Source organism: Zootoca vivipara, chromosome 6 (assembly GCF_965207765.1).
Source record: "Zootoca vivipara chromosome 6, rZooViv2.hap1.1, whole genome shotgun sequence".
Classification (NCBI taxonomy): domain Eukaryota; kingdom Metazoa; phylum Chordata; class Lepidosauria; order Squamata; family Lacertidae; genus Zootoca; species Zootoca vivipara.
The window spans coordinates 40,984,054-41,004,280 of NC_142589.1; the positions used below are offsets into that span (position 1 = coordinate 40,984,054).

At 46.1% G+C, this 20,227-nt stretch overlaps 1 protein-coding gene across 3 annotated transcripts; it reads left to right on the forward strand.

The window, feature by feature from the left end:
• Positions 1-2,939: 2,939 nt before the first annotated feature.
• Positions 2,940-17,427, forward strand: TPPP3 (tubulin polymerization promoting protein family member 3). 3 transcript variants are annotated; one of them, XM_088672007.1, is made up of 6 exons: positions 2,940-3,115; positions 4,149-4,229; positions 5,599-5,679; positions 11,067-11,260; positions 14,885-15,038; positions 16,653-17,427. In XM_088672007.1, exons 4-6 carry the CDS (start codon positions 11,073-11,075, stop codon positions 16,839-16,841), a joined length of 531 nt encoding a protein of 176 aa, XP_088528133.1. In that variant the 5' UTR covers positions 2,940-3,115; positions 4,149-4,229; positions 5,599-5,679; positions 11,067-11,072; the 3' UTR covers positions 16,842-17,427. The 3 variants fall into 3 exon arrangements, with proteins under 3 accessions (XP_088528133.1, XP_088528134.1, XP_034973935.1); XM_088672008.1 differs by having other exon boundaries at positions 2,940-3,079; XM_035118044.3 differs by having other exon boundaries at positions 2,940-3,059.
• Positions 17,428-20,227: the final 2,800 nt, after the last annotated feature.

The following is a 20,227-nucleotide window of genomic DNA, read 5'->3' on the forward strand; positions in this document are numbered from 1 at the left end:
TCCCCAAACTGTGGCCCTCCAGAAGTTTTGGCCTACAACTCCCATGATCCCTAGCTAAGAGGATTTACCTGGTCAGGGATTATGGGAATTGTAGTCCAAAAGATCTGGAGGCCCGCAGTTTGGGGATGCCTGAGTTAGGGTGTTTCTCTAGATGGGATAAGAAGCTGTTAAAACTCTCACATGGTTTTGGAAACCAAGCCAGGCCACCACTCCCAGTGGTCAACCAGCCATGACAATGGCGGTGTGCAGCCCTTGACTTCTGTTCGCTTTCTCAGCTCCTCTGAGCTTTGCAGTGTGAGAATTGTCTGTGCTATTTTCAACCAGGCCCCTCCCTTAGTTTTCAAACTGCATCTCAAAAGAGCCCAGCTGGATCAGACCAAAGGCCTATCAGGTCAGCATCCTGCTCCCACACTGGTCAACCAGATCTCTCTCATAATACTAGAACTCAAGGTCTTTCCAATGTTGGAAGATTCAGGAAAGACAAAAAGAAAGCACATCTTCACATTTAAAACTATGGAACTTGCTCCCATAACAGGCAGTGATGGCCAACAAATTTATGGCTTTAAAAGAGCAACAGCCACCTCTTGAGAACCTTGTGATTACCATGGGAATTCAGCTTTGTCCTGCTGGTTCTGATTATGAAGACCACACACGCACACACACACACACACACACACACACACACACACACACACACTTCATGGGTGAAAACTACGTACAATGGTAATCGGCTCTGGGGAAAATTCCAGTCCTGAGGACCCAATCTCCGAATATGAGCGCTCGCGTCAACAATTAAAACCCCATCTTTTTAATACCACAGAGAAAAGGCCAATTAAACCAATAACAACAAATAAACCCTGGTTTGATCATACCTGTTTTGAGGCCAAGAAAGCCTTGCAAAATGTCTGTAAAGCCGCTCTGACATCCCAAAATTCTGTCAGGCAGCAAGCCTGCCTTGCCGTACGTGCCCTTAAAAAAAGATAGTATAAAGACCTAATAACCCACCAAAAGCTCACCTATAACAGAAAATGTTGGCTGGAATTAATTAGTGCGGCAAAAGTAAAAAAAAAACCAAACACTTTTCTGGAAATTGGTAACAGGGCAATTGTCCTGAAGGAGCGTCTCCACCCCCATCGTTCAGCCCGGACACTGAGGTCCAGTGCCAAGGGCCTTCTGGTGGTTCCCTCAGTGCAAGAAATGAGGTTACAGAGAACCAGGCAGAGGGCCTTCTCAGTAGTGGTGCCCACCCTGTGGAACGCCCTCCCATCAGATGTCAAGGAATATAAACAACTATCTGACTTTTAGAAGACATCTGAAGGCAGCCCTGTTTAGGGAAGTTTTCAATGTTTGATGCTTTATCCTGTTTTTAGTATTTTGTTGGGAGCCACCCAGAGTGGCTGGGGAGGCCTGGCCAGATGGGCAGGGTATAAGTAATAAATTATTATTATAATTTATAATGTGACCTGTTGAACAAAGAAGCCACACCTGTTGCTCTACCTGGCCCCACCCACCCACCACTGGTATATGGCCCCTAGGAGGTTGCTTACTGGGGAATGTGGCCCTTGTGTTGAAAAAGGTCTCCTGCCTACAATGGCAGATGAATCGAAGTCTCATTGAAGTCGAATGCAGGCTGACCCACTACCAGGGCAAACGTGGCATATTGCCTGTCTTCAGCCTGCCCCCACTTGCCTGCCCCCTTACAACTAGTCAGTGGGGGGGGGGCTCTGTCACTGGAAGCCATGGGCTTTAATTGTATGTCATAGAAAGCTGTCCTCGACCTCTACTCAGCCAGACCTTTGGTCTATCAAGCTCAGTATTGTCCACTTGGACTGGTAGTGGCTCTTCATGATTTCAAGCAGGGATCTCTCCCAGCCTTACCTGGGATGAAACCTCGGACCTTCTGCCTGCAAAGTAGATGCTCTACCACTGCATTATAAACCTTGCCATGGCTGGGGCGGGGGGCAAGATATGCATGCAATCACTTGCTTTCCTTAGAGGAGCTTAGAGCTCCTTAGAGCTCAGTGGCAGAGCATGTAGATGGCTCCAGGTTCAAACCCAGGCATCGCTAGGTAGGCCTGAGAATGTCTCTCCCACCTGAAACCCTGGAGGGCCACTGACAGTCACAGAGTTAGATGACCAAGAATCTGGAAGCCAAGCCATATTCGGCATGGTTGGGTATGTTTCACTTGTTAAAGAGGAGACTGAGCGGAGATAGGATAGCCATCTTCAAATATCTTAAAGGGCTGTCACATGGAAGATGGAGCAAACCTGATTTCTCCTGCTCTGGAATCTAAGGCCCAAACCAATGGATTCAAGTTACAAGAAAGGAGGAAGAAGTTTCTGGCAGTAAGAGCTGTTTGACAGTGGAACAAACACAAGAAGTGTTCACAAGTAGTGAACTCTCCTTCCTTGGAGGATTTCAAGCAGAGGTTTGGTGGCTGTCTGTCCTGGCTGCTTTAGTTAAGATTCTTGCATTTCAGGGGGTTAGACTAGATGACCCTTGGGGTCCCTTCCAACTCTACAATTCAAGGGCTCAGGGTCTATTGGCACAGGCGGAGGCGTAGGTCTTAGACTTTGGGCTAAGCCTCTCGCTTTGGGAAAAGAAGGGCGCGCAGAAAAAGGTTGCTGAGAACTTCAGGATGACACAAGCATCTCTCTCTCCTGCTGCGTCGCTCCCCCCCCCCCCCATGCCATCCATTTATTCCCCGCTAATGTTCCGGAGGCAGCAGCAGCAGCAATCCCAAGCTCTCAGCATCATCCACCGTCGCACTAATGGCCCATTTGGCGCCAGGCCCACGTTGGGGCGGGCGGAGGGGCTGCCCAGCGCGCCTGCGCCTCCCTCTTCCCCGGAGGGAGGTGTCTTGGCTCTTCCTCACTTTTGCACGCCCCCCCCGCCGCCGCTTCCTATTCCCTCCCCGCGCTGTGTCACTGGGGTCTCTATGGAGACGGGAATCAACAGCCGAGCCTCGCCCGGACGGCAGCGGCGCGTCTCCCAGAGCCAGAGGGGTGGTTTTCTCCCCCTTTTTTTGCAAGGCGCAGCGTAGTGGAAGGCAAGCAGGGTAAGGAGCGCGCGCGGGGGGTAAGGCGTAGCCAGGCGAGGGGGATCCGGAGTGGGGTAAGGAGGAACCGGGGTATCCTTACCCCCGTGGACAATGCAAGCTTCTTGCAGCCGAAGGCTTGGGGAACCCCCGTCTCTCCATTCCTCCTGCAGCCACCCACTAGGCATGCTGACCAAGCCTTTGCATTCCGCTCCTTCCCTTCCTCTCAGTCAATGTACCTCCGACGATCCCTTCGTTTATTCCCATCACTATGCTAAGGTTGCAATCCCGATTCTCTACATGCATACTCGGGAGGGTGTCCCAGTGACTTCAATGGGATTTATTTACTTCCACGTAAACAACAGCCGCGAGGCTGTTGCTTGATGTTTACGGTCGCAGGGTCTTCAAGGGGTGCCGCTTCCAGGCGGGTGTTTGTGGAGGGGTCTCCCTGTGTTTTTCAGCATTGCACCCAAGGCGATGACGTCACTTGGCTCCAGACTAACAAATTCGGAATAATGCATGTATAATATAAATATTTTACTGGGTACACCCTCCTTCCCCTGCTTGTTTAACTAACCAGATTGTGAGAATGGGCAGCTTGTCAAAGGGAGCAATCCCTGTTAGGAATCCCTGTGTTGTGTCTGCAAACCTGGAAATGGAGGAATTCGCTTGGCATCAGCTGTGTTTTGATGAATATTTGACTCACTAGATCTGCACCACATACCTTGAGTCGGCAGATCCACCCATGACTCTCTATAAAGCTTCTTTTAGGTGCTCCTTAGTTGTTCCAGGGTATGCATGTTGTTAATAGCATTGTAGAATAGAAAGCAGAAGATAGCGCTCTCTGTTTATTTCCCCCCAGTGGAATTCATTTTTTTTTTTGCATAACAAATAATTTTGCATGTCAGAAATAAGCTGCACTGAGTTCAGTGGGACTTATTCCCGGAAAAGTGTGTTTGAACTGCAGCCTTTTTTCCTTTGTGGTTGTTCCTTTTTTGGGGGGGGGGACCTGATGCCTTAAATTGATTCCCCCCCATCTCTTTTTGCATAGAACATGGGTGAGTTGACATTGGTCGTGCTTTGTCTACCTTCTGCTCTGTTCTTTTCTAGAATCTCCGCCCATCATCTGCTGATGTATTTTAAAATTTGCAACCCAGGACCTCTTAACTGTTGAAACCTAACTAACCTGAGGTAAGGAATCTTGTGTGTGCATTCTTGCTTAGAAATGCAGGGTTGAATCCAGACTTGCTTGTGCTTAGAGCAGACACACCGAAATCAATGGGTCTCCTTTAAGCATGATTAAAACTGGATCCTCATCTAGTTCAGTAACCTCCAGGAGAATCCCAGCACAGACCAATAGGCACAAAATGGCAAGTTAGGGATTTCCTCTTGTCCATCTTGGACTGTAACGTCTGCTCAGTTTAAACGTTAGTGACAATCACAAATGGATGCATGCAGCAGTTTCCCAGGATCAATCCCCGGCATCTCCAATTAAAGGTTCAGGTTGCATGGATTTTTTTTATTTATTTAAAAACATTTCTATAATGCTTGATTGTACAAAAACCTCTAAGTGGTTTACCAAAAATATCTATTTAAAACATTCAAATTATGAATTAAACATACTTAAAAACATACTTTTGAGACCCTGCAGATCCACTGCCAGTCAAAGTAGTAAACAATAGTGGGTGGGATGGACAAATTGTTTGACTTGGTATACAGCTTCTAAAAGTGACTCTTCTGATTTTTGTTTTGGATGTTGAGAATCACATATGCACACAAAAAGCCCGAGAGATGTTTTACAGAGGTGCTTTTGGCATCATGCACAACTGTGTCTTTAGCCCTCTGGTCTTGCGTATGTCTGAATTTACGTGCTTGCAGAAAAGCGGCCAGTGAGATGCTCTCCTTTGAGTGCCGCTGGCATTGTTCTGACTTAGTGATATCATTTCTCAGGCTTCTGCGTATAGCAGTTCAGCTGAACTGGCAGAATAGAAAACTGCATCAGACAAGCTGGCTGTAGTTCAGTGATAGAACCTTGCACGCAGAAGGTCTTTGGGTCACTCCCTGGTATCTCCAGGTAGGACTGGGAGTGACTCTGGTCTGAAGCCAAAAAGAGCCACTGCCAGTCAGTGGAGACAGCACTAAGATGGATGGATCCCAGCAAAGGAGAGCCTACCACCTCCCAAGGCAGCCTGTCCCATTGCTGGACAGCTCTTTCTCAGAGGTTTATCTGGAATATGTTTTCCTGCAATTTCCACCCATTAGTTTGTGCTCTGCACTCTGAAGCAACAGTGCACAAGACTGCTCCATCTTCTGTGCGAAAGCCCTTTGGGAAGACCCAAAGGGTGAATTTGTCAATTTCTGTTTTTCTTGGTTTCTCATTTTTCCAGTCAAGTTTTCCACATTTCCACAACAGCTTATCAGCGTTTTAGTGCAAATTTATTCTAATATGCTCATTTTTCGTAATTTTGCCTAACATGCCTTTATGATTGGTATTTTCACTGATCTTTGCATTTATATGCACGCTTACTACAGTATACACATTTTTGTACACATTACATAGGTGGAGAATTGCTTTGCGAAATTCATAGAAGTGTGAATTTTGAAGGATAGCTGTGTTCACGTACTGCTTTGAAGTGATTTGGTAAGTATGCTTTAAATACAGTCTAAATCAAATTCCCCCCCCCCATGTTTGGATGTAGTCCAAAACATCTGAAGAGCACCAGGTTGGGGATAGCTGCTTTACACTAAGTAGCCAGTGTGGGGTCGGAGCAGGGGGAGCCAAATCAGAACCACGGTGTGGAGGGAAGCGAGTTTTAACCCTCTGTCTGCATCCCCTGTTGTTTGGAATGAGAGGAAAACTCCTATTTGAGTCAGTGGGAGCTTTCTTCCTATTGCAAATAGCAGTTGCTGGGGGTCTGATTCCAGCTGGGACCACAGCAGGGGTTAAAGGGTGCATGGGTAATCTTTTTCAGACCAAGGACCACATGTTCACCTGGGCAACCTTCTGAAGGTTCCATTCCAGTGGTGGGAGGCGCCAGAAGCAAATGTGGGTGGAGCAATGAATGTGCATTTTACCTTTGTACATTCGGCTAATTTTTGCACATACTGTACTTATTCAGCCACCTCTAACTTCCATCCAGGCATGCAAGAGGCAGTCAAGTACACATTCCAGGCAGGCAGAAACTTAAGGAGGGTGTGAAGTAGGGCTAGTGAGGAGTGTGGCCTGGAAACAGGGGTGTGGTTGAGGAGGGGGTGTGCCTGGCAAGAGTTCCAAGGGCCCAACAGAGAGGGCCTTCAATACACTAATGATGTGGTAACATTGGGGAATATTCACAGAGCAACTAAAAAAGAGGAACGATGTTTGGATATTCCAGTATAAAGCCAGCACTATTTCTGCATCAATGACATGTTGCAAATACACTCTGGAAAAAACACCAGCTTGGAAGAACCCTCTGTCTAAGAAGTGCAGGCCAGGCCAAGTTCCTTAAAAATGCAGAATGGATAAAATTCTTGAGCATCCCAACTGAGGAGTTAGATGTTCACTGGTTGAGCTCTGATATACCTTTGACTTTTGCAGCTCCTGTGGGGTCCTTTCTTTAACTTGAACTGACCCTATCATGCCGACTGTTGATGCTACTTAAGTTTGCAGCCATGCAGAAGAAGAATCAGTGGTGGGCTTTGCTATGACAGATATTTCCTTTTCCTCAAAGCTTGCAATTTCTTTAGGGTTTCACTTCTAGTAGTACCAGGTACAGAAGCAGAGTGTGCCCGGAACTGTATAGCAGGGATGGGGAACCTCTTGCTTTCCAGATATTATTGGACACCAACTCCCATCATCCCTGATCCTTTGCCATGCCTTGAGAGTGTGCTGGACCTTCTGGGTAGGACTGAATGCATGAAATGAAAGCAGACGAGTTTAATTGTTGTAGCTTTGGAAGTAGAAACGGTGGTTTAGGTTCTAAACTACAGTCAGCACAAACTATGGATGTGATATCTTGTCTGAATTGAACCAGATGGTTGTTTAGATAGGTTCTGTGTTGCCCACGTTAGTTTTGTTTGTGTGTATTTGTGTAGCTAAGATCTCTGAAGAGGACGCAACTAGCAAGCCAAGCATAATGACTTAGTTAGGCGTTGGCCAAATGGTGAAAGAATCCATACATACCTTGAGCAACTGTGGAAAGGCAGGGTTGGTTTTTAAATAAATACATTAAATAAATACAGGGATTAAGAGCTGCTGCCCTCTACCTGGGCGCTTCACGATTTACGTGTCAATCATGTTTGCTGTGGCTACAACTGACATTGCCCACAGTAAACATGTAAAGTGTGAAGGGCAAGAGGGTGTCCTTAAAGTGCAGCTCTTTGTGTGCTTTGTCTCTTGATTGTGGGGGCAGACAGATGCCCTCTGAGAGCAAACTGCAGATAGAGCATTTATCCGTAAACACACAGGGACGTGTACCAGGGAGTTCTGATAGGCTGTGAGTCCCTGTCTAGCAGAAGATCCCTGATTGGCTGCGACTGTGACTCACAACCAATCAGGGCTCCTATGTGAGTCAGGGAGTCGCAGCCAATCTTAGGTGCATGCGGCTCAATTTTTGTGTGAAAAGTGAGAAAATGCACCGTTTGCTTTGCTCACCTGTGCAAACATCTCTACTTCTGCATGCCAGGGAGACAAATTGTGGGGCCCACAGGTTGCTGTCAACCTAAATCTCAGTCAAAGGGGCATTTATTATAGAACATGTCTGTCAGTCAGTTTTATTGCGTATAGCCAAAGGCCTTTACAAAGGACGATAGAGAATAAAAGGGAAACTTTCATTCATACAATGTAGCGGTTTAAAACATAAAATAAATTTATAACATTAAAATGTAAGACATGCACAAAGCTCCTGCTGGAGAGGGAGCCTTCAAACTAGCCTTTTTGGGAGTGTAAGGTTCAATGTAAGTAAAGTATGAAATGATGCACATTTGGGGAAAACACATACAGGTTTGAGCTTCAAGCTTCTTGGATGCGGGTTGCGTCAAATAATTTTAAAAAAGTTAAATTATGAGTGGCTATTCACATGGGTTACCACGCGTGTGCCTCAGGGGAAAAGCACAGTGACCAAGGTACACTGACTGAGTTTAGTTCTCCACATTTGCAAAATCAAGGTTTCTGCAATTGGATAGGTACACAGCTGTACATTATTATCATCCTTTAATTTATTATTATTTATTAAATTTCTATACCACCCTTCATCCGAGGATCACAGGGCAGCTTGCAATATAAAAACACAAAATACACAACATAGTTATAAACAAACAGAAATAACCCCCCTCCCACAGTTTAAAAAGCCATAGTTTAATATGCCCGCATGTTATTGCAGTTTTCCAAATGGCCAAACCTGCATAATTTGTGCCCCCCTTTTGCAGTTGTGCACCCATAACACCTGCTGCTGTGTATTTCTGTGCATGCAGATTCAGGTCCATCCAAGTGTGGCTGTGATTTCTGTTGGCTAGGGCCTGCAGCTCCACTGCTCCTTTCCAGGAGATACTGTACCTTCATCCAGCAGAGGAGAAATTTTAAGGAGAGAGAGAAAGGGGAAAAAGTTCACACGCATGTCTATGTCCGTTAGTGTGGAGTTAAGTACATTTGCTAATCCACACTATCCTCCCCAGAGCAACCACGTCCAAGTAGCACAACCCGCCCTTAGCAACCGTCGCCAGGCAACACAAACTGTGGCCGCCCCAGCAGCCAAGCCCACATGCCTGTTTTTGTTTAATGTCAGGCCGTAACTAAGATCCTGGACCTGGCAGGCCCCCCAGGCTGGCTAGTGCCCTAATAGCCTGCCCCGGGCATGGGTGGATCTTGGCAGAGAGCCTGAGCAAGGGGGTAGCTAAGGGTAAATGTCCGTGAGAAATGGACAGCGTTCCCCCAAAGTAGCAGTGGATTGAGTTAATAATTGTGCGGGGAAATTCCAGTTAGCGCTGGCATTGACACAGGGCAAGCCAGGGCGTTTGCTGAGAAAATAGGTCTGCTCTTGCTAGGCATGGGCAAAACTGTCCATTTTGGTTCCCCTTGTTTCCTCATTTTTCTAATCTTAAGTTTAGTTCTCCACATTTGCATAGAATGATAATTGCAAAACTTAATTGAAAAACTTGGGAAGAAATCTCATGAGAATTCATCATGTGAAGACATCTCCTAAAAGACACTTTTTTGCCTATAACACACATTTTTTGCAAAGCAATTTTCCTTAACATACTGCACTTTCCTCTTGTCCATGTGCTGGGTTTTTTTGGTTATGACAACAATGGTGCTCACATACTGAACTTCAGAAGTAGGCGGAAAGTTTATGATAAATCTGAAAAAGCCAGTAGCTTCTACAGAAGGTTTGAGAAGGTGATGCCCTGATATCTATGATGCCCTGATTTATCTCAGGGACCAAGAAATCTGTTCAGACAGTGCACTAAGACCAACAATGGAGCTCAGGGAGAAACCCAATTTACTTTGCATTTAAATGTGGATTTTTCTAATTCACACTTTCTAAAACAATTTGTGAACTGAAACGCAGCCAATCCTTTGGAAATGTGCAGTTCTCCAGATTTTGCAATGCAGTTCTCTAGGCCAAGTGGTTGGCATCTGTCTGTCTTGAGAGACAATGGATCCTGCCTCCAGGGATGGAGTCAAACCGATGAGTTAGCAGCACTGAAATGACCTCCTTGGGACACAAGGCTGAGCAGTGTGTATGGAGATGTTGGGCTGCCCAGATGACAAGACCCCCCCCCCACACTCTCAGCCTCACGAATGTGGTCCAAAGGAAAGCAGAGCAATATGTTTGGCACCAGCTTGGCTGCAGCAGTTTCCAGAAGGAGGCGTATGAGATGCCATCCAACCATCTTAGTGACTCCACTCTGGATTGTGTAGGGTTTAGTCCATAGCCTTCACTTCTCCTGAAGATATCCCACAAGGAAGCAGAGGTTTAGGACCAGGATTTTCCTTCTCCTAGAAAGGTTATCTTCCTAGGTTGACAAGCCCCATCTGCCCCTCTCTTCCTTCTACAGCCTGTGCAGAAACTGGCTTCTTAACTGTTTGACCCAGTACAGTGGGACCTCGACTTACGAATTTAATCCGTTCCGAATGCACACTCGTAGGTCGAAAACTTCATAAGTCGAGTTTCCCATAGGAAAAGCGGTTTCCCATAGGAATGCATTGGAAACGGAAAAATTCGTAAGTCGAGGAAACCGCATCTAAAAATTCGTAAGTCAAGGAAACCGTATCTAGCCGCGAACGGGTTTTCCGTTCGGATGTCGAAAAAATCGTAATCACGCGGGAACTTTTTCCGCTCGTAAGTCAAAAACGTCGGATGTCGAGTACAGAGGTCCCACTGTATTGGTTTCGTCCCCTCAATCTACCAGAGTCTGTCTTCATGTGCAGGGAAAGTCCCTAACTCACCAAGGGATTGAGATACATTGGCTACCCTCACTTAGTTTAGCCAGCCAGTCAAAGTCGTTTCCTGGGGTGTGGCCGCTGTTGCATGCTGACAGTTTTTAGGAGCCACAGGTTAGAGCTGAGTGCAGATGGGACCAGAAGTGGACAAACTACTTCAAAAGGAGTGCAATATATCCCCCACCAGAGGCACTGCCCCACCCCTAGCACGCCATACACCTCTCTAGTCAAGTAGTGTGTACTATAATGCATATACTAAAGTGTTCATATAAATACATACATTACTGAAAGCAAGATATAAAAATGCATTATATATGGGGAATTTACTTTGCAAAAATGTGTATAAGAAGAAAGTTGACCTAAGATGCTAGTGAATTTTCCTAAGGACTCTCCCACCCACCCCACCCCCTTTAAATAAAAATTGCAAACTGTTGCTGTCAAAATGTGGAGAGTTTGGAAAAAACGATAAATGAGGAAAAAATGAAACTGACAGATTCCACCATCCCTAGGTAGGGGGAAATGTCTAGCGGAGCTTTAGGAACTGTGTACATGATGGCACATGCCATGCCTGTTGCTTGGATCTGAGCAGCCGCCTGTGTGTTTTACAGAACATCATGGCTGAGAGCACAGACATGGCTTCATTGGAGGAGAGCTTCCGGAAGTTTGCCATCTACGGCGACACCAAAGCTACAGGGCAAGAAATGAATGGCAAGAACTGGGCCAAACTCTGTAAGGATTGCAAAGTAACCGATGGAAAAGGGGTCACCAGCACAGATGTGGACATTGTCTTCAGCAAGGTGAAGTAAGTGCCTGCTTCCATCTCACTTCCTTCTGGTTCTGCTTCGTGTTGGTTCTTAATTTATAAAAACGAGGAGACTCGGGTGGGACTCAAACCCGTGGGCAAGTCTTTGCCATAGCGCTGAAGCCCTGACCCTGGAAGCAAGAGCCCAGTTAACTAATTCATAGGAACATTATATTAAATCAGATCCTTGGTACCCTAACAGGCAGCTTTCCCTCCCATACCTGCCTCAGATGTTGGGGATTGAACCTGCGACCTTCTGCATGCAAAGCAGATGCTCTTCCACGGAGCTACAGCCCTTTCCCAGACTTCCATTCATATTTTCTGTTTTAATATAGGTCACAAAAAATGCCTACCAAGCAAGGCCTCATTAAGACATGCTGAGGCCCTAAGCTATGTCAATTTCAATTTTATTTGCTGTTACAACCATTGTGGTCATTTCAACCACCTCCAGAAAGAAATATACATCCTATGTATGCTATACAGAATGTGCATAGATGTGTGTGTGTGTCATAGCTGCCAAGTTTTCCCTTTTCTCGCGAGGAAGCCTATATAAGCTTTGCCAAGTTGAAGAGGTCCCATAGCATTACTACCCACCACCTCGCAAAATTCATAAACAACACTGAGCTACGTGTACTCAATAGTCTAACTTGATATAAGGCAACTTCTTATGCCCTGTTGAACCCCGCTCCCCTCAAGTCAAATACTTACAGCACAATTTTATGCATGTTGACTAGGAAGGAAATCCCATTGTGCTCAATGGTGCTTATCCCCTAGGGGTAACATGCTTAGGTTTACAACTTTAATCAAATACTTTCCTAATCTATTTTTTGACTTCTGGAAAAAATGTTTGAGGTATTTTTATAACATGCTTGTAAAAATAACACAGCACATGTTTATCTGTTTACTAAATATAAGTAAAATAGATAAACCAGATCTCAATTGATTAAGGGCAGTGAATTTTTCTTCTTTACTCCAATACATAATTTTCCAGACGACTTGCATTACTGGCGACAAGGGGCAGAAACTCTGCACATGTTCAAAAACTATGTCTGTAGCCAGACTTCAAACCTAGCAGAAAACAGTCCACCCGACAAAAAAGAGGCTTAGCTTTCTGTGTCAATGCCAAGCACCAGCTTAAAAAGACACACACACACACACACACAGCTTCTTTGGCTCAATGCCAGCTTTAGTTTGGCATTGTTGTGTTTCACATCTGTGCTTCTGGGGAGACTGAGCATGCATTGCTCAATGGTGCCGTCCCGGTTTGATTCAGCAATATTGGCAGGAACACTTTTGTTTGTACTGTTGAACTGCTCCATGTCAGCTGCTGTTTGAGAAATTAAGCCTTTGGTCCTGGCAAAACAAAAAAACAAAAAAACAAAAAACAGCTATTGACTGCTGCTAGTGTAACTCTCTTGTAATGGAAAGCACTTTGGCTGCAGCAGCAACAGCTACAGTTTAATTTGGGGGGGGGGGAGAGAGAAAGAGAGAGATGAGCTGGGCCAGCCCACCAGGTATATCCTTTCCCTCTTCAGCTGTGATTCCTCCCACCTTCCCAATATCCCTCCTTTAGTAAGACATATGGCTTACTAAAAAGTTTCCATTGCCACCAATTGGACTTTTTTTTATTTAAGCTTTGTAGCAATGCTGGGAAGGGTATTTTTTAAAAAAAAAAATTGGTGGGATCACAGTTGGGGAGAGAAGTGATAGACCTAACCTCTGGGCTTGCAGTGATCCCAACAGCAAGTAAGGCCCCTCTGCAGCTATACATTAATTTAACAAAAAAAAACAGTCATAGCGGCACACCACAAGTGTAATATGTAGTTTGATCCTAGGTTGGAGACTTGTGACCTCAGGGCAAGCCCAGCTTCTGAAGGAAAATGAGATATAGATACACCAGAAGCCCCATATCTCAGAGGTGTGTGGACTGGGTGCAGTTAGTGGTTTGGGGAAAGCTGTTGGCATGCGTGTCACCTGTTCTCAGCTCGAGTCTGGTCAAAACTCAAGGACAGCTTATACCAGGGATGGGGAAGCTGAATGTGGCCTCCAAGTCTCTCTGGCTCACAAGACTCTCCTCAGGCCACACCCCTCTCCAGCCTTGCTTTGCGCCCTCTTGGACTGCTTTTGCTTGGCTAGAATGTGTCCTGCAACTCAGATGACTACTTGTGCTTGTCTGGATGGGGGGTGGAGGCAGGGAACTGTGTGTGTGTGTCTGTGTAGAAACAAGCCTGCCGTACAAAAAGTTAAAATCAATGTCCATTGCTCCACCCACTTTTGCTTCTGGCTCTGCCCACCACTGGCATGTGGGCCCCAAAAGGTTGCCTTGGAGGGAATGTACTGTAGACTTCCAGCTTGGAAAAGCTCCCCTGCCTCTGGTTTATGCAGGCAACAGAATCAAGCAGTAAAGCTATTTTCTGGGTGGTGTCACTTAAAGCCACAAATGAAGAATTGCATATCTGAGTGCTCTCTCACACACACCCAATATTTCCCTGCATGTAGAAAATCAGGGTGAAGACAGGTACTTGTAGGATAGTGGGCCTGGTTTGGAAGCACCTTTGTTGTAGTCATTCCAAACATACCTTTTCTCTCTGGGGGTTGAGGCCTCAAAAAGACAATTTCTGCCAGTTTCCTGCAGAAGCTGCCAGTGTTCAGCACCGATAGGTGTTGCCACCAACTACCCAGTCTCTAGAACTTTTAAACAAATGTTTCAGTTAATCTAGCTAGTTAGCTGGTATATATCAAGATTTTCAGAGATGTAGACCAATGTTAAGTTGCGTACACACTCCAAACCAACTTCAGTCTGAATTGAGAACGACCTATCTGTGTTTTAAGCTGGCAATGTGTACACAATCTTAGTCTCTTTCTTCAAAAGCAGCAAAGATTTTTGTGGCACCTTAAAGACTAACAGTTTCATTATGGCATAAGCTTTTGTGGACTATAGTCTGGCCTGGCCTGACTACATCGGATGAAGTGGACTCTAGTCTGCAATGGTCACAGCACATCTGGAGTACCATGTCCACTTCTGTATGACACAACTTAAAGAAGGACGTTGACAAGCTAGAGCTTGTCCAGAAGTTGACACCCAGGATAGAGCTGGGTATGTTTAGCCCAGATAAGAGGAGATTAAGAGGAGACATGATAGCAGTCTTCAAATATCTGAAGGGAGGTCATGTAAAAGATGAAGCGGACTTGTGCAGGAGAGCAGGAATAGATTGAGTGGTAGAAATTGCCCGGAACCAAATCCCAGCTAAACAATGGAAGAAACTTGCAAGTTCTTGTCCTTCTACAACTGGGAGCCAGGCCACCCTCCTTGCATGCTTTTGCTTGGCAGGAATGTGTTCTTGAACTCTGATAATGCTTCGGGGGTTGCCTGGAAGGAGGTGGTTAAGAGGTGTGAATGTGTACTGAAACAAGCCTACCTTACGAAGGTAGAATTTGTATTCATTCCCCTGCCCTCTTTTGCGTCTGGCCCCACTTATCACTGACCTATTGTCCCTTAGAAGTTGCCTAGAAGGAAATGTGGCCCTCAGACTGAAGAAGGTTCCCCACCCCCAGTGTATGTGTCAGAGGGGCAAAGGTGGTTGCGATTTGGCTCCTGAGTCCATTGTGCCTATTCTGTTCCAGAGGGAAGACGGCCAGAGTCATAAACTATGAGGAGTTCAAGAAGGCCTTGGAGGAGCTGGCCCCAAAGAGGTTTAAGGACAAAGGCAAAGAGGAAGCGTATGAATCCATCTGCCAGCTGGTGGCAGGCAAAGAACCGACCAACGTGGGCGTCACTGTGAGTAACTGCTACCAGTGCTGGAGAAAGAGGCAGAACAGACTCCTGGTGGGAATCCAAGGCTCCAGAAGCAGGCCAGGTTGGGTCTAGGACAGGGATGGGGAGCCGGTGGCCTTCCAGGTGTTCCTGAACTCCAATTCCCATCAGCGCCAGCCAGCATGGCCTGGGATGATGTGTGTTGTAAACCAGCGACAACTGGAGACCGCAGGTTCCCCACCTGAACTCCACTGCCTAGGAGAAGGTCTCCAGAGTTTCTGACCGAGGAGTTTCCCAGCCTTACCTGGAGATTCTGTGAATTGGACCAGGAAATGTCTGTAGGCAAAGTGTGCAATCTGGTAGTGAATTGCAGCTTTCTTGTATGGTAGGGCTTAACTCACTCTCAGTACTTCTGGACGGATCAGTCCTTTTCCAATTCCACAAGTAATTGTTTATGAACCTCTTCTATCCCATTAACCAGCAACAAAGAAAGCAGAATGGAATTTTGTGTTTAATATTTCAATGCACAATTTATCATAAAATGTACATTTATATACATCTTTTATCTCATTGTATGTATTTGTGTACAGCCCAGGGCTTTTTTTCTGGGGGGTACTCAAGGGAATGAAGTACCAGCACCATTTTCCTAGAAGAAAAGTACTGTACACATTTTAATATGCATTTTAATGCATTTTGTTTCGTTTTCTGAGCCGGGAACTTTATCACAAAATTCAAAGAAGTGTAAAATAGGGTGGATAACTATGTTCCAGTCTTTACGATAGTACAGCAGGTATGGATCAGGTCAGTCTGCTTTGGAACTCATGGAAATTGAATTCCTTAAGCACCCCCAACCAATACAGCTCCTGCTTTTTTCCTATGGGAGGCCCCAGGTTTAATACCTGCAGCCCTCATGGAGGATTGACAAAATCATTGAGAATAAGACTTACCGATCATGATTGCTATGTTCCCTCAGGTGTCAGAGCCAGTGTGCCTCTGAAGGCCAGTCTCCGGCAGAGCACTATTGGGCTCATGTCCTGCTTGTGGGCTTCCTACAAAAATAACATTGACCATTGTGAGTAGAGGGCGCGGAGCTGGATAGGCCTTTGGTCTGATCCAGGAGGGCTCTTAGGTGCCAGTTGAAGAAGCCTCCAAATTGCAAGACTGGGGAAGACCGCTGCCTACAATGCTGGAGTAAAGCCAGTGGTACTCTATGTGCCAGTGGTTGGACTTGGTACAAAGCAGCTCCTCCTCCTATTATTGCATAGTAGATAGTAAAGGACATACCTGCCAAGTTGCTGTCAGAAAAATAAGGGACCGAGCCGGAAATAGCAGACCGGAAGTAGCGCTGCCGCCATTTTGGAACTGGGCGGAGCATGCTCAGAAGTGACTTTTGATGCTGCTTTGCCCAGTTCCAAAATGGCCACCGCGCCAGAATAAACCGGGGAAAAACAAAAAAATTGTTTTTTCAGCTAGGAACAGCTGGAAAAACGGAGATTTCCCAGGGGAAACGGGAGACTTGGCAGCTATGGTAAAGGAGGTGGAGGTGATGTGGAGGCCATGTTCCAAAGTAGGGGTGGTGGTAGTCATTGCTGAACAAAGAATGGTTCTGACCCCCTCCCTTGTTTTTGTGATTGGCAGAAAGCCAAGGCTGTGGGCGCAGTGGAGAGGCTCACCGACACGTCCAAGTACACAGGCTCCCACAAGGAACGTTTCGACGAGAGCGGGAAGGGGAAAGGCAAGAGCGGACGGGAGAACATTGTGGACAACAGTGGCTACGTGTCGGCCTACAAGCACGCCGGCACTTACGATGCCAAAGTGAAGAAATAGGAGCGGCTGCCGCACCCGTTTGAAGGAAGGGCCACCCTAATGACACGCCCCCTTGCCCTCGTGGGGGTTCGGCTCTGCTCGGCCTCACTCCAGCCCCAGAGCAATAGCTGGAAGGGGTGCCTGCCCTCGAATGGTTTACGCAGCTGCAGTGTGACCCAGCCACGCACCTCGCTTCCCAATGTTACACAAACTCAGACTTTTATCTGTGGCACCCGCCTGCGCAGCCTACCAAAGGCCTCTACAGCTCAAATGTCTCTCTTACCTCACTCTAACCAGCCCCCTTCCCACTGCTTTCCTCACTAGTGCTAATAATGGGAGTCTTCTGCACCTTAGAGGAAATAAAAGGAAAGCTTCATTTGTCGTGCAGCTTCTAGGGCCACAAAGCTTCTGTCAGGGCAACAAGATGGCAATCCCTGCCACACAGTTCCCAGGCTTCTAACAGCGTTTCCTCATAGCCCTTGCTCCTCCAACTCATGATGGTGTCTACTTCCTGTTTGCAGGGGATCCCAGTGCTTCCCATGGCATCATTTCACAGCTTTTGATTGTATCAGAAAAGCAGTATATAAAATAAAAGTACTACTCAGAATATCTTGCTCCTCAACTGACAAGGCAACTTATCCCTTTTAAACACTGCGCATTTAATGCAGGTGTGGGGAAACTCCTCGTCCTGTGGAAAACCACATTCCTTCAGGGGGATATCTGCTGGGGGCACCATGCCATTGGTGGGCACAGCTAAACCCAGGGGGAAAGGGCAGGAAGGGCAGGGAAGAAATTTGATTCATTTCATATGTAAAGGCAAATCTGTTTAATACCACACTGAATAGTGACCGTCCTTCAAACGTCACACCTGTCTGAATTTTGGAGTTTTCCAGCCAAGAAATGCATACATGTCTATAAATGCATATATTCATGAAAATGCTGTTAAAAACGCATTGTATTAGAGGAAACTGCCCAGCAGAAATTTGCATGTTAGGATAAATGGCATACAAACATGCATTTATAATAGGAGAAATTTGCACTAATGGGAAAATGCATGTATTTGCCTCCAACGAAGTTAATGGTTATTAATTTCAATGGGTCTACTCTGAGTAGAATTAACATTGGCTACAAGCTTTCGTAAGTGCTTGCAAACATGTATCGGGAGAAATTCCACAAAAATGTTAATGCATTTTCATGTGGACTTAAAAAAAATATCACAAACTGATATCTGAGATCTTCTTGTTCTGGGTAAAGAGACTACTGAGTCAGAGCATCTCAACATAAAATAATGCCCTTGGGATCCCAAGTGTGTTGGAATTCCGCTGCATGTGGAACATTACAATGTGATCCAGACCTCAATAGAACGATTTTTGTTGTCTTCTCCTGCAGTTGAAGCATGCCCGACTCTCGATTAGGGATGGGCGAATCTGTCAATTCTGATCTCTCCTATTTTCTCCTTTTTCCAAGTTTTGCACATTCCTGCATCCCTTTGTGATTTTTTAAAAAAAGCCATTTTAATAATTCTTAAGCATTTTAGTGCACATTTTTCTTAATTTGTACACAATTCAGCCTAATATACATGCTGAATTGCAAGCAATTTTTTCTTTAGAGAATGCATTTTTGCAAGTTCGCTCATACAGTACATGCATTTTTGTGCATAAATTCCTCAAATATATGAATTTTCCTTCGTGTTCTATGGTTAGAGACCTGGAAATGTCACAGGAGAGCTGTATTTCGGTTTGTGCTTCACTTTAGGATGTGTGAATTAGGTCGGTGCACATTACCTAAAAAAACAACAACCTGCAGCATCTCAAGAGAGGCCTGTGAATGTCCCTTGGTCTGAAATCCTGGAGAATTTCTGCCAACCACTATAGACAATACGGAGCCTGATGGACCAGTGGTCCCAGTGCTCTCACCTTGAGGTGGGGGAGAAAGCAAACAGCCCCCTAAGTCTGTTTAAGTGTATCTGAAGAAGTGTGCATGCACACGGAAGCTCATACCAATGACAAACTTAGTTGGTCTCTAAGGTGCTACTGGAAGGAATTTTTTTATTTTGTTTCGACTACACCAGACCAACACGGCTACCTACCTATAACTAGCCCCCTAAGTGTTCTGTCTCTTCAGGAAGAGTGTTGCAGGCACCCACTCTCCCAGAGTCCAGAGATTTCTGTGGGCTGGGAGAGTCGCACCAGCTGAGGAGCGATGTTGTTTTACAGCCAGCATGGAATTCTCTGCCTGCAACGGAAATGGCTTCCTGCCAGGCCTCTTGGAGCCTGTGTGGGCCAACATCTCAGCCACTGATTTTTATGGCCTTGCTGCTATTTTCTCCCTCACATTTGTCTCTCTTTATCAGTTTTCCCAGCGCAGGCTCCTGGGAGGAATGTCAGGCGATGGTTAACCCATCATCCCTGCTCAGTTCAACATGAAATAAGAAGCTGTCTCATACTGAGTCAGACCATTCATGGTACATTGAGCTCGGTGTTGTCTGCACAGGCGGCAGCAGCAGCTCTCTAGGGTTTCCAGGAAGGGAATCTTTCCAAGACATACCTGGGGGTGATGGGGATTGAACGCGGGAGCTTTCGTGTGCCAAGCTGGTCCTCTACCCCAGAGCTATGGCCCCACCTCAAGCAGCCCAGACCCCCCCCCCTTTCCAGAGGGAATTAATTTGTTTTCTAGCTGGTGCCTCCCCTCCAGAAACAAATTTGGACACAGAATTTGAATAAGAGTTTATTGCAAACTTGGGAACTACCAGCTGAATGTAGACCTCCTGGCTTCCTATGGCTGCCCACCAGGGAATACATAGGCTGCCTGCCTGGGATTGCAGAAACAAAACAGGTGAGTTTGTTTCAGGCACTCAGTAGTACACAATTCAGGACAGGCTCAAGACACATGACTGCCTGGGGTGGCCTAGATGGCATTCTGCCATTCCATGTACAGAACTAATCAGATTTGAATCCTACTCTTGGTAACAGAGTAGTGTTTACCAACACATGCAAGGGAAGGGACACATGGCTATCCTACACACACACACCTCCATCATCCAACATCTGCCTCCATTCCCGTCTTCGCCTGATGTCTCAGCTGCACTCTACCCCTAACAGTAGGGCTGGTCCTGCCACCATTCATGGCTGGTTGGGAGCGATGCCCTTTGGTCAGGAAGCGCTTGCCTACAAGGAGCAAAAGGAGGCCTGCCCTGCATTTCTAAGGGTCCTGTGAGAAAAGGATCATTGATTGAGGATGGCAGGTTTGGGACAGTGTATCAAAGAAGACTGGATGCTGCCAAAGACAATTCTGTGTTTTCATGTCCTGTGTCTTCCTGGCTGATGGGGGCCCTGAGGATATTAAGGATACTACATCAGAGCCCCCCTTCTTCAATATCCTGCAGCTGGCATTATATGGGAGAGGCA

Bases quoted from the DNA above. Each gene is read 5' to 3' on its own strand.
- TPPP3 (XM_088672007.1), top strand. From the start codon at position 11,073: ATGGCTGAGAGCACAGACATGGCTTCATTGGAGGAGAGCTTCCGGAAG. The intron at 11,261-14,884 runs GTAAGTGCCTGC...ATTCTGTTCCAG, and splicing joins ATTGTCTTCAGCAAGGTGAA to AGGGAAGACGGCCAGAGTCA. The intron at 15,039-16,652 runs GTGAGTAACTGC...TGTGATTGGCAG, and splicing joins CGACCAACGTGGGCGTCACT to AAAGCCAAGGCTGTGGGCGC.